The 14,514-nt window shown below is 50.9% G+C and overlaps 1 protein-coding gene across 1 annotated transcript in view; it reads left to right on the forward strand.

The window, feature by feature from the left end:
- Positions 1-14,514, forward strand: part of LTBP2 (latent transforming growth factor beta binding protein 2) — a 103,481-nt gene that overhangs the window by 14,444 nt on the left and 74,523 nt on the right. The window contains exon 3 of the mRNA XM_038765583.1: positions 5,258-5,474. Coding sequence (XP_038621511.1) covers positions 5,258-5,474 — 217 coding nt within the window. The remainder of the gene's footprint in view (positions 1-5,257; positions 5,475-14,514) is intronic.

The following is a 14,514-nucleotide window of genomic DNA, read 5'->3' on the forward strand; positions in this document are numbered from 1 at the left end:
CTGTGAGCCCACTGTCGGGTAGGGACCGTCTCTATATGTTGCCAACTTGTTCTTCCCAAGTGCTTAGTACAGTGCTCTGCACACAGTAAGCGCTCGATAAATACGACTGAATGAATGATTGTCGGTACTTTCCAAGCGTTCAGTACACAGTAAGTACTCAATAATGACGGACTGTGTCTAACCGATTCGCTTGACTGTGAGCCCACTGTCGGGTAGGGACCGTCTCTCTATGTTGCCAACTTGTCCTTCCCAAGCGCTTAGTACAGAGCTCTGCACGCAGTAAGCGCTCAATAAATACGATTGAATGAATGATTGTCGGTACTTTCCAAGCGTTTAGTACACAGTAAGTACTCAATAATGACGGACTGTGTCCAACCGATTCGCTTGACTGTGAGCCCACTGTCGGGTAGGGACCGTCTCTCTATGTTGCCAACTTGTACTTCCCAAGCGCTTAGTACAGAGCTCTGCACGCAGTAAGCGCTCAATAAATACGACTGAATGAATGATTGTCGGTACTTTCCAAGCGTTCAGTACACAGTAAGTACTCAATAATGCCGGACTGTGACCAACCGATTCGCTTGACTGTGAGCCCACTGTCGGGTAGGGACCGTCTCTATATGTTGCCGACTTGTACTTCCCAAGCGCTTAGTACAGAGCTCTGCACGCAGTAAGCGCTCAATAAATACGATTGAATGAGTGATTGTCGGTACTTTCCAAGCGTTCAGTACACAGTAAGTACTCAATAATGACGAACTGTGACCAACCGATTCGCTTGACTGTGAGCCCACTGTCGGGTAGGGACCGTCTCTATATGTTGCCGACTTGTCCTTCCCAAGCGCTTAGTCCAGCGCTCTGCACGCAGTAAGCGCTCAATAAATACGACTGAATGAATGATTGTCGGTACTTTCCAAGCGTTTAGTACACAGTAAGTACTCAATAATGCCGGACTGTGTCCAACTGATTCGCTTGACTGTGAGCCCACCGTTGGGTGGGGACCGTCTCTATATGTTGCCAACTTGTACTTCCCAAGCGCTTAGTACAGAGCTCTGCACACAGTAAGCGCTCAATAAATACGACTGAATGAATGATTGTCGGTACTTTCCAAGCGTTTAGTACACAATAAGTACACAATAACGACGGACTGCGTCCAACCCATTCGCTCGGATCTGCCCCCACCATGCTTCGAACAGTGCTCGGCACACAGTAAGCACCGAACAAGTATCGTTATTATCGTCATCATCATCAATCGTATTTATTGAGCGCTTACTGCGTGCAGAGCACTGTAGCGTGGCTCACTGGAAAGAGCCCGGACTTCGGAGTCAGAGGTCATGAGTTCGAATCCCGGCTGTGTGACTTTGGGCAAGTCACTTCACTTCTCTGGGCCTCGGTTACCTCATCTGCAAAATGGGGATGAAGACTGTGAGCCCCCCGTGGGACAACCTGATCACCTTGTAACCTCCCCAGCTCTTAGAACAGTGCCTTGCACATAGTAAGCGCTTAATAAATGCCATTATTATTATTATTATTACTAAGCGCTTGGGAAGTACAAACTGGCAACATATAGAGACAGTCCCTACCCAACAGTGGGCTCACAGTCTAAAAGGGGGAGACAAAACCAAACATACTAACAAAATAAAATAAATAGAATAGATATGTACAAGTAAAATAAATGGAGTAATAAATGCCATTATTATTATTATTATTATTATTATTATTATTACTACTAAGCGCTTGGGAAGTACAAATTGGCAACATCTAGAGACAGCCCCTACCCACCAGTGGGCTCACAGTCTAAAAGGGGGAGACAAAACCAAACATACTAACAAAATAAAATAAATAGAATAGATATGTACAAGTAAAATAGAGTAATAAATATTATTATTATTATTAATTACTATGACATTTCAGCCTTTCCCACAGTGGGGCACAGAGCTCCTTTACTCCCCGGGCCCGAGTTCGGGCCCTCACAGCTCCGAATTGCGGCCTTCCCCGGGGCGAGTCCGTCCGTCCTCGTCAGCCGGCCCCCGCTCCGTCCGAGGGAAGGATGTTTTTCCGGGTGGAAAATCTGAGCAAAGTCTGCTCGGCGGGAAGTTGGGAGAGGCGGGGAAAGGGCCTTTTTTTAATTGGATTGGATTTCCCGCTGTAGAAGACGCCCGCTGCAAGGGGCTCTGCCGCCTTTTCCCCCTCCTTGGCACTTTTTCGGGCAGCGGAGCGCCAGCCTCGTGGGGCTGAAAGTTTCCGCGTGTCCGGTCCCCCTCCGGCCCGGACGAGTTCCCAGAGGGAACGGCGGGTTGGGAACGATTCGGGAAGGGCCGGCTAAGGAGTAGCCGGAAAGCGGTGGTCCAACGAGGAGTCAAAAGTGCTTTGCCGCGTTAGTTCATGATTAGGAGAAGCGGCGTGGCGGAGCGACCGCCTAGGAGCCGGAGGACGCGGGTTCGAGTCCGAGCGGTGCCGCTAGCCCGCCGTGGGACCGTGGGAGAGTCGCTTAACCGCTCCGTACCTCAGTTTCCCCATCTGTAAAGCGGGGATAAGAAGACCTGCCTCGTCTCCCTTCTTCGCGAGGGCCGAAATGAACTACGTAACGGGGACGGGGAGGTCATTTTGGCGATAGAAGCGCTATAGGAAGATCGTATTACCGTCCCCTAAGTGAGGGTTTCACCCCCTCTGGACTCATTCATTCATTCAATTGTATTTATTGAGCGCCTACTGTACTGTACTAAGCGCTTGGGAAGTCCAAGTTGACTCACCGTGGGAAGGGAATGTATCTGTTTATTGTTGTATCGTCCTCTCCCAGATGTGTTTATCTGAACACATTCCTTCATCCAGTCGTATTTACGGAGCGCTTACTGTGCGCAGAGCACTGTACTAAGCGCTTGGGAAGTACAAGAATGGTGCTTTGCACCTAGTAAGCGCTTAACAAATGCCAATTATTATTATTATTATTACCAGTCAAGTACAAGTACACAGTAAGTGCTCCAGAAATACGACTGATTGGATGATAATGGTAATCGTGGCATCTGTCGAGCGCTTACTGCGTGCCAGACACTGTACTGAGCGCTGGGGTAGATAGGTTCAAATCCCAGCTCTGCGACTTTGGGCGAGTCACTTCACTTCTCTGGGCCTCAGTGACCTCATCTGGAAAATGGGGATGAAGACTGTGAGCCCCCCGTGGGACAACCTGACCACCTTGTAACCTCTCCAGCGCTTAGAACAGTGCTTTGCAATCAATCAATCAATCGTATTTATTGAGCGCTTACTGTGTGCAGAGCACTGTACTAAGCGCTTGGGAAGTACAAATTGGCAACATATAGAGACAGTCCCTACCCAACAGTTGGCTCACAGTCTAAAATGGGGAGACAGAGAACAAAACCAAACATACTAACAAAATAAAATAAATAGAATAGATAGAATAGAATAGAATAGATATGTACAACAAAATAAAATAAATAGAATAGATATGTACATTTGCACATAGTAAGCGCTTAATAAATGCCATTATTATTATTATTACACAAGATAATCGGGTTGGACACAGTCCCTGTCCCACATGGGGCCCCCCAGTCTCAATCCCCATTTTACAGATGAGGGAACTGAGGCCCAGAGAAGCGAAGGACACACGGGAGACAAGCGGCGGGGCCGAGATTAGAACCCAGATCCCCTCCGGCTCCCGGGCCGGTATTCTATCCACTCGGCCACGCTACCTCCGAGGACAGGGCAGAGGTAGGCAGGGGTGACTTCCCTAAGCGCTTAGTACAGTGCTCTGCACACAGTAAGCGCTCAATAAGTAGGACTGAATGAATGAACACGCTTCAGGGTAGTAAATATAAATATTTATGAAGTCCCATGGTTACGAAAGACAAAAGCAGACAAAGCCTCCTACGCCCCTAAGGGCAGGGAGCCCCCCGTGGGACAACCTGATCACCCTGTATCCTCCCCAGCGCTTAGAACAGTGCTTGGCACATAGTAAGCGCTTAACAAATGCCATCATTATTACCGTCTGCTGTGTGACCTTGGGCAAGTCACTCACTTCCCTGGGCCTCAGTGACCTCCTTTGTAAAATGGGAATGAAGACTGTGAGCCCCCCGTGGGCCAACCTGATCACCTTGTATCCTCCCCGGCGCTTAGAACAGTGCTTGGCACATAGTAAGCGCTTAACAAATGCCATCATTATTACCGTCTGCTGTGTGACCTTGGGCAAGTCACTCACTTCCCTGGGCCTCAGTGACCTCCTCTGTAAAACGGGGATGAAGACTGTGAGCCCCCCGTGGGACAACCTGATCACCCTGTATCCTCCCCAGCGCTTAGAACAGTGCTTGGCACATAGTAAGCGCTTAACAAATGCCAATTATTATGTGATCCTGGGCAAGTCACTTCACTTCTCTGGGCCTCAGTGACCTCCTCTGTCAAATGGGGATGAAGACCGTGAGCCCCATGTGGGGCAGGAGATTGTGTCCAACCTGATTACTTTGTATCTACCCCCGCGCTTGGAACGGCGCTTGGCACAATCAATCAATCAATCGTATTTATTGAGCGCTTACTGTGTGCAGAGCACTGTACTAAGCGCTTGGGGCACAGAGTAAGCGCTTTACAAACACCATAATTATTATTACTGTTCTCGGGGGCCTCAGTTCCCTCATCTGTAAAATGGGAAGCCCCACGTGGGACAGGGACTGTGTCCGCCCCGCTTATCTTGAATCTACCCCAGTGCTTAGAAAGGTGTCTGGCACATAGTAAGCGCTTAACAGATACTATTGAAAAAAAAAAGGGGGGCTATGGGGGGGATGCCCTCAGTATTCAGAATTCCCCAGGACCGGCTAGACTCAGACCCGACTCCGGTCCATCATCATCATCATCATCAATCGTATTTATTGAGCGCTTACTATGTGCAGCGCACTGTACTAAGCGCTTGGGAAGTACAAACCTCAATCAATCAATCGCATTTATTGAGCGCTTCCCGTGTGCAGAGCACCTGACTAAGCGCTCGGGGATGAATAAAGGGCACGATGCAGGAGGGAGTGGGAGACGAGGAAAGGAGGGCTCAGTCCGGGCAGGCCTCAGGGAGGAGGCGGGCCTTGGATAAGTCGTCGTCTGCCGGACGCGAGGAGGGAGCGCGTGGGCGAGGGCTCGACGGCGAGATGGGGAAACTGAGGTAGCCGGGCTGGGCGTTAAAGGGGCCAAGCGTGCGGGCTGGGTTGTGATCGAGGGGATTAGGAAAGTGAGGTGTCGTCCACGCCACTCACCCCGGTTTCTCCCGCAGCCGTGTGCCAACCGCCGTGCGAGAACAGGGGCTACTGCAGCCGGCCCCAGGTCTGCGTCTGCCGTTCGGGCTTCCGGGGCGCCCGCTGCCAGGAGGTCATCCCGGAGGAGGAGTACCACCCCCCCCCGGGGGGCCGCCCCCGGCCCCCCGGCCGCGGGACCCCCACCGCCGCGCCCACCGCGGCCCGGCCCACCGCCACGCGGAGGCTCCCGCCCGGGTGAGTCGTTTGCGTGCCGGACTTGTCTGAGCGCCCCGGCCGGGTTGAAGGACGGGGACGCCGTCATCATCGTCAATCGGATTTACTGAGCGCTTACTATGTGCGGAGCACTGTACTAAGCGCTTGGGAAGTCCAAGTTGGCAACAGAGAGAGACGGTCCCTACCCGACAGCGGGCTCGCAGTCTAAAAGGGGACGTCGAGGCCTGGCGAGGAGGTGGGCGCCGGCGCTGTGAGGCCACAGCGGGCCCGTCAGTCCCTCCAGCGTATTTACTGAGCGCTTTCCGGGGGCAGAACGCTGTAGTAAGCGCCTGGGAGAGTACAAAAGAAAGGGTCAGAGTTCACGGGTTCAAAGCCCACTGTTGGGTAGGGACCGTCTCTGTATGTTGCCAATTTGTCCTTCCCAAGCGCTTAGTACAGTGCTCTGCACACAGTAAGCGCTCAATAAATACGACTGATGATGATGATGAGTTGTCAGCTGGGTGACTTGGGGCGAGGCACTTCACTTCTCTGGGCCTCAGTGACCTCATCTGGAAAATGGGGATAAAGACTGGGAGCCCCCCGTGGGACAACCTGATCACCTTGTCACCTCCCCAGCGCTTAGAACGGTGCTTTGCACATAGTAAGCCCTTAATAAATGCCGTTATTATTCTCTGTGCCTCAGTCACCTCACCTGTAAAATGGGGATGAAGACTGGGAGCCCCCCGTGGGACAACCTGATCACCTTGTAACCTCCCCAGCGCTTAGAACGGTGCTTCGCACATAGTAAGCCCTTAATAAATGCCGTTATTATTCTCTGGGCCTCAGTTACCTCATCTGTCAAATGGGGATGAAGACTGGGAGCCCCCCGTGGGACAACCTGATCACCTTGTCACCTCCCCAGCGCTTAGAACGGTGCTTTGCACATAGTAAGCCCTTAATAAATGCCGTTATTATTCTCTGTGCCTCAGTTACCTCATCTGTCAAATGGGGATGAAGACTGGGAGCCCCCCGTGGGACAACCTGATCACCTTGTCACCTCCCCAGCGCTTAGAACGGTGCTTTGCACATAGTAAGCCCTTAATAAATGCCGTTATTATTCTCTGTGCCTCAGTTACCTCATCTGTAAAATGGGGATGAAGACTGTGAGCCCTCCGTGGGACAACCTGATCACCTTGTAACCTCCCCAGCGCTTAGAACGGTGCTTCGCACATAGTAAGCCCTTAATAAATGCCGTTATTATTCTCTGTGCCTCAGTTACCTCATCTGTAAAATGGGGATTAAGACTGTGAGCCCTCCGTGGGACAACCTGATCACCTTGTAACCTCCCCAGCACTTAGAACGGTGCTTTGCACATAGTAAGCCCTTAATAAATGCCGTTATTATTCTCTGTGCATCAGTCACCTCATCTGTAAAATGGGGATGAAGACTGTGAGCCCCCCATGGGACAACCTGATCACCTTGTAACCTCCCCAGCGCTTAGAACAGTGCTTTGCACATAGTAAGCACTTAATAAATGCCATTATTATTATTACTATTACAAAGCAGCGTGGCTCAGTGGAGAGAGCCCGGGCTTTGGAGCAAGAGGTCACAGGTTCAAATCCCGGCTCCGCCAATTGTCAGCTGGGTGACTCTGGGCGAGTCACTTCGCCTCTCTGGGCCTCAGTTCCCTCATCTGGAAAATGGGGACTCATTCGTTCGTTCAATCGTATTTATTGAGCGCTGACTGTGTGCAGAGCACTGGACTAAGCGGCGCTTGGGAAGTACAAGTCGGCAACATATAGAGACGGTCCCTACCCAGCAGTGGGCTCACAGTCTAGAAGATGAAGACAGTCTAGGGGATGAATCAATCAATCAATCGTATTTATTGAGCGCTTACTGTGTGCAAGCACTGTACTAAGCGCTTGGGAAGTACAAGTTGGCAAGATGAAGACTGTGAGCCTCCTGCGGGACAACCCGCTCACTTTGTAACCTCCCCATTCATTCATTCATTCATTCATTCAATCGTATTTATTGAGCGCTTACTGTGTGCAGAGCAATGGACTCAGCGCTTGGGAAGTGCTTAGAACAGTGCTTTGCACATAGTAAGCGCTTAATAAATGCCATCGTTACTATCAGTTCCCTCATCTGAAAAATGGGGATTAAGACTGTGAGCCCCATGTGGGACAACCTGATCACCTTGTAACTTCCCAGCGCTTAGAACAGTGCTTGGCACATAGTAAGCGCTTAATAAATGCCATCGTTACTATCAGTTACCTCATCTGTAAAATGGGGATTAAGACTGTGAGCCCCATGTGGGACAACCTGATCACCTTGTAACTTCCCAGCGCTTAGAACAGTGCTTGGCACATAGTAAGCGCTTAATAAATGCCATTATTATTATTATGATAGAACAGTATAAAAGACACATTCCCTGCCCAAAATGAGCTTGCAGTCTTGGGGGTGGGCAGACATTAATTCATTCAATCGTATTTACTGAGTGCTTACTGTGTGCAGAGCACTGTACTAAGCGCTCAGGGAGTACAAGCTGGCAGCATATAATGTCACTAAATAAAACAACCGATACGGACATAAGGGCCGGAGGGGGGGGAAGGGGGGATTCATTCATTCATTCAATCGTATTTATTGAGCGCTTACCGTGTGCACAGCGCTGTACTAAGCGCTTGGGAAGTCCAAGTTGGCAACATAGAGAGGCGGTCCCTACCCGGCAGCGGGCTCCCAAGGGAGTAAGGCCAGGGCGACGCCGAAGGGAGTGGGAGAAGAGGAAAGGAGGGAGCAGTCAGGGAATGGGGGGATACTAGATGTCCCCTTCGAGAAGGCCTCGAAGGTGGGGAGGGGAATCGTCCATCGGGTGTGAAGTGGGAGGGATGCTCCGGGATGGACGCTTAGTACAGTGCTCTGCACACAGTAAGCGCTCAATAAATACGATCGATGATGGAGGCGGGAGGTGGGCGAGACATCAGTGGCGAGGTAGACGAGATGGACATCCAGCGCGTAGGTTGGCATTAGAGGAGCCATGTGTGCAGGCTGGGCTGTATTAGTGGAAAGAGCCCGGGCTTTGGAGTCCCAGGTCGTGGGTTCGAATCCCGGCCCCGCCAACTGTCAGCTGGGTGACCTTGGGCGAGTCGCGTCACTTCTCTGAGCCTCAGTTCCCTCTTCTGGAAAATGGGGATGGAGACTGGGAGCCCCCCCCCGTGGGACAACCTGATCGATCAATCGTATTTATTGAGCGCTTACTGTGTGCAGAGCACTGGACTAAGCACTTCGAAGTGTACCGTTAGAACAATGTAACAGACGCCCTTCCCGCCCACAAAGAGCTTACGGTCTAGGCGCGGGGTGGCTTCCAGCCTCGCCGGGGAAAAACCAAAATCCCCAAGGAGACTGGGCTGGGAGCTGGAATCTCGAGGAACCGTGCGGCCTAGCGGGAAGAGCGGGGGCCTGGGAAGAGAGGACCTGGGTTCTAATCCCGCCGCTGCCACTTACCTGTTGCGTGAGCTCGGGCGAGTCACTTCGCTTCTCTGGGCCTCAGTCTCCGCATCCGTAAAGGAGGAAATTAAGATTATGAGCCCTCTGTGTCCCACCTGATTATTCTGTATCTACCCCGGCGTTTAGTTCACTGTCTGGCACAGAGTGAGCGCTTAGGACTGTATATGTTGCCAACTTGTACTTCCCAAGCGCTTAGTACAGTGCTCTGCACAAAGTAAGCGCTCAATAAATACGATTGATTGATTGATTGATTGATTAACAAGTACCATTATGTTGCCAACTTGTACTTCCCAAGCGCTAAGTCCAGTGCTCTGCACACAGTAAGCGCTCAATAAATACGACTGATTGATTGATTGATTACAAAAAACGGAAAGCATTCGCTTCCATCACAACCCAGACCGGCTCGAACAGTCGATCAATCAGTCAGTCCATGGCATTCTCTGAACATCTACTGAATGTACTTGATTATAGAGCGGGTACGACAGAATAATAATAATAATGATGGCATCTGTTAAGCGCCTACTACGTGCGAAGCACTGTTCTAAGCGCTGGGGGGGATACAAGGCGATCAGGTCGTCCCACGTGGGGCTTCATCCCCGTTTTCCAGATGAGGTCACTGAGGCCCAGAGAAGTGAAGTGACTTGCCCGGAGTCACCCAGCCGACAAGGGGCGGAGCCGGGATTAGAACCCATGACCTCTGGCTCCAAAGACCGAGCTCTTTCCGCCGGGCCGCGCCGCTTCTCTAACATTCCCTGCCCTCAAGGAGTTTCTAATCGAATAAAAATTATTACTGTTACAATCCCAGACGATTCCTTGAGGGCAGGGATTGTCTACACTTGAACTACTGTAGTCTCCCGGGATACTCACTCAGTACACTGCTCTGGACGCAAAAAGCGCTTCCTACATCTGACTGACGGATCGATCTGTTTGAGGGGCTCTTCCCGTCTTCCTCGGCGATGCCCTCGACGGGGAATAATCTCGAAACCCGCCGGGTCAGGGTTATCGTCTGAGGAAATGGCGCGTCCCGAAAGTGGTGGCTAAGACAGGTCGGCTCCCGGGCGCTTGTGTTCCCAACCTCCCCCCCGAATCCCGTCCCCCACTTCGGCGGCTGCCGCCCGGAACCTGCATCCTGGTTCTCCAGCCTCCGGGAAGCACGCCTACCGGCTCCCACCGGGAAGGCTTGGACCAGCGGGAAGAGGCCAGCCCGGCTCCCCACCCAGGATTCCTCCCCCGGTGCCAGACTGCCCGCGGTAACAGGCGCGGAGCGCTGGACTGAGCCCTGGGAGGTGGGAATTAGGCACGGATCGGCCGGGAAAACCACCAGTATAGCCAACTGGTGGCGTCGGGGCTCCGTGACTGGGCTGGAAGACCAGGAAGTTTCTGGGATGGGGGTCCCCGGCGGGTGAGAAGAAACGGAGAAACTTGGCTGCCCGACGCGAGGGACCTCAGGGGAGAGCATTCTTTCCGCTCTGACAAACGACAGGAAATTTTCCCCAGTCCATCCGGGACGGGAGGAATTCCCTGCTCTCACGGCAGCGGTCGCCGCCGAATCGGAACCAGACAGGGCCGGAGAATTCAGTTTGGCCATCCTCGCACCCCAGGGCCTGCCAGTGGCGGTGGCGCAACCGGGAACGTGGCCCTGCCTGGCTGGGCTCGAGGAGGCTCCCTCCGGCATTCCCGGGGGAATGAAGGGGGCTTTCTGGACCCCCGGAGATATGCCGGAAAGCGGCTCCCGCTCCCGCGGGGCGACCCGCAGTCGGAAGGGTCCGTCGGGCCTCCGCCACCGAATCCCCTCCCGGGCGCCGCACGGCGCCGTCGGGGGGGCCGGGGAAGAGCCAGACGTTGGCCACCGAGTCGGGAGAGAGGACCGGGGCTAATTCCCGGATCTGAAATTATCCTAGAGCCCAAAAGGGCGGGAGCCTTACCGACACACACTTGTTTGCTTAAAAACAAAAAGGCTACAAGTATAATTTAGGCAGCACACGTGTCCAAGGGCTACTGGAGTCGTGGGAGTAATCAAGGGGTTAACCAGGGAGCATCCCGTGTGGGATGGGGACTGTGTCCAACCTAGCGAAACTGCATCTATCCCAGCGCTTAGTATGTCTCTATTTATTTATCTAATTATTTTACTTGTACATATCTATTCTATTTATTTTATTTTGTTAGTATGTTTGGTTTTGTTCTCTGTCTCCCCCCTTTTAGACTGTGAGCCCACTGTTGGGTAGGGACTGTCTCTATATGTTGCCGACTTGTACTTTCCAAGCGCTTAGTCCAGTGCTCGGCACATAGTAAGCGCTCAATAAATACGATTGATGATGATGACATCTTATAGGTCACCATTAGTTCTGAGGTACATGGCATAATTACCTCAGAACTTATTATTATTATTATTATTATTTATTTTACTTGTACCTATCTATTCTATTTATTTTATTTTGTTAGTATGTTTGGTTTTGTTCTCTGTCTCCCCCCTTTTAGACTGTGAGCCCGCTGTTGGGTAGGGACTGTCTCTAGATGTTGCCGAATTGTACTTCCCAAGCGCTTAGTCCAGTGCTCTGCACACAGTAAGCGCTCAATAAATACGATTGATGATGATGACACCTAGTAAATGCTCAGCAGATACTATAAATTAAACAAAAAAAGGAGGAGCAGGCAGACCCTGGAGTCATCTTCCACTTTGGCTTCTCCTCGGCTTTCCCCAAGCTCCCCTGGGAGTGGGCAGGAGGAAGAAGGAGGAAGAAGGGGAATCTCAAATCCCAGCCGCTGTTGGGTAGGGACCGCCTCTATATGTTGCCAACTTGTACTTCCCAAGCGCTTAGTCCAGTGCTCTGCGCACAGTGAGCGCTCAATAAATACGATTGTATGAATTTGGGGTCCCACAAACAGGCTGTGCACCAGAATCTCGCTAAATTCCCACCGCGCGTGCTTTAAGTCAAAAACCTGGAAGTCCTGGGGCTCATGGGGCTGCTCCACCCCTGGTTCTTTGTTGTAGACACCCATAATAATAATAATAATAATAATAATAATAATAATAATAATAATGATAATAATAATAATAATGAGAATAATAATGATGGCATTTATTAAGCGCTGACTATATGCAAAGCACTGTTCTAAGCGCTGGAGAGGATACGAGGTGATCAACTTTTGTCATTCATTAATTCAATCGAATTTACTGAGTGCTGACTGTGTGCAGAGCACCGGACTAAGCGCTTGGGAATTACAAGTTGGCAATATATAGAGAATATGTTATATAAATAGAAAATATTATATTTTATATCTGCATTCATTCATAAATTATCTATATTTATAATATTATTTATAAATATCACGTAATATTTTATAAAATAGAAAATATTATGTAAAATATAAGTATAAAATAAAATATTTTATACAAATAAATATAAAATATATTTATATTTATATCTATAAAATATAGATATGTACACATAAAATAATAATGATGATAATAATAATGGCATTTATTAAGCGCTTACTACGTGCAAAGCACCGTTCTAAGCACTGGGGAGGTTACAAGGTGATCAGGTTGTCCCTCATGGGGCTCACAGTCTTCACCCCCCTTTTACAGATGAGGGAACTGAGGCCCAGAGAAGTGAAGTGGCTCGCCCAAGGTCACACAGCTGACAGTGGGCCGAGCCGGGATTCGAACCCAAAATACATAAATGAATAGAGTAATAAATATAGACGTATATACAGGTGCAGTGGGGAGGGGAAGGAGGTAAGGCGTGTCCCCCGGGGGGCTCCCCGTCTTAATGCCCATTTTCCAGATGAGGTCACTGAGGCCCAGAGAAGCGAAGCGACTCGCCCAAAGGGTCACAGCTGATGGTCGGCGGAGCCGGGGATCTGAACCCGTGACCTCTGGCTCCAAGGCCCGGGGCTCCTTCCACTGAGCCGCCCTGCTTCTCCGGCCCTTTGGTGGTCCGGACTCCCGAGGGCCGCTGAATGACCTTCTCTCCCGGGAAGCTTGTGGGGTCCAAGTGGGAATGACTGGGCTGGGATTTCCGCCCCCCAATCTGGGAAGGCTTTCTGGAGGAGGCGGCCGGGATCTGGTGATGACTGTTGGGTGTGCCGAGGTTTCCCAGTTAAGGGAGGGGAGAAGGGGAGGAGGAAGATGGTTAGGATCATCCTGCCTGAGGAGAGGGGGTGGAATAATAATAATGATGGCATTTATTAAGCGCTTACTACGTGCAACGGACTGTTCTAAGCGCTGGGGCGGGGGTGGAAGGAGCTCCATTTGAGAATAATAATAATGATGGCATTTATTAAGCGCTTACTACGTGCAGTGGGCTGTTCTAAGCGCTGGGGAGGTTACAAGGCGATCAGGTGGCTCCGCAGGGGGCTCCCAGTCTTCATCCCCATTTTCCAGATGAGGGCACTGAGGCCCAGAGAAGCTGGGGAAGCAGCGCGGCTCAGTGGAAAGAGCCCGGGCTTTGGAGTCAGAGGTCATGGGTTCAAATCCCCGCTCCACCACCTGTCAGCTGGGTGACTTTGGGCAAGTCACTTAACTTCTCTGGGCCTCAGTTCCCTCATCTGGAAAATGGGGATTAAGACTGTGAGCCCCCCCATGGGACATCCTGATAACCCTGTAACCTCTCCAGTGCTTAGAACAGTGCTTTGCACATAGTAAGCGCTTAATAAATGCCATTATTATTATTATTATTATTATTATTATCCCAGCTCCGCCACTTGTCAACTGGGTGACTTTGGGCAAGTCACTTCACTTCTCTGGGCCTCAGTTCCCTCATCTGGAAAATGGGGGTGAAGACTATGAGCCCCTCGTGGGACAACCTGATTACCCTGTATCTACCCCAGTGCTTAGAACAGTGCTTTGCACATAGTAAGCGCTTAACAAATACCAACATTATTATTATTATTATCATTATTATTAAGTGACTTACCCCAAGTCACCCAGCTGACCATTGGAGGAGCCAGGATTTCAGCTGACCCATGACCTTTCCCCCTCCTACCTGTATATATGCTTGTACATATTTATTACTCTATTTCATTTGTACATATTTATTCTATTTATTTTATTTTGTTAATATGTTTGGTTTTGTTCTCTGTCTCCCCCTTCCAGACTGTGAGCCCACTGTTGGGTAGGGACTGTCTCTAAATGTTGCCAACTTGGACTTCCCAAGCGCTTAGTCCAGTGCTCTGCACACAGTAAGCGCTCAATAAATACGATTGATTGATTGATTGATTGACCGTCTTTATGTCAAAGTGACTTGCCCAAAGTCACCCAGCTGGCAATTGGCAGAGCCGGGATTGGAACCCGTGACCCCTGACTCCAAAGCCCAGGCTCCTTCCCCCGAGCCACGCTGCTTCCCTGGACTTTCCAAGCGCTTCGTACAGTGCTCCGCACACAGTAGGCGCTCAATAAATACGCCCGAATGAATGAATGACCTCGGACTCCAAAGCCCGGGCTCTTTCCCACCGAGCCCGAGAAGAGGCCGGGCTAGCGACCGGTGACTTGGGGTGACCCCTTGTTGGGGTCTGCATCCCGGGGGGGGTTGTGAGGGGGAAGATGGGGGTGGTCTCTGACCCCTCCCCGCTCCTC

The sequence above is a fragment of the Tachyglossus aculeatus genome, chromosome 23 (assembly GCF_015852505.1).
Source record: "Tachyglossus aculeatus isolate mTacAcu1 chromosome 23, mTacAcu1.pri, whole genome shotgun sequence".
Taxonomy (NCBI): Eukaryota; Metazoa; Chordata; class Mammalia; order Monotremata; family Tachyglossidae; genus Tachyglossus; species Tachyglossus aculeatus.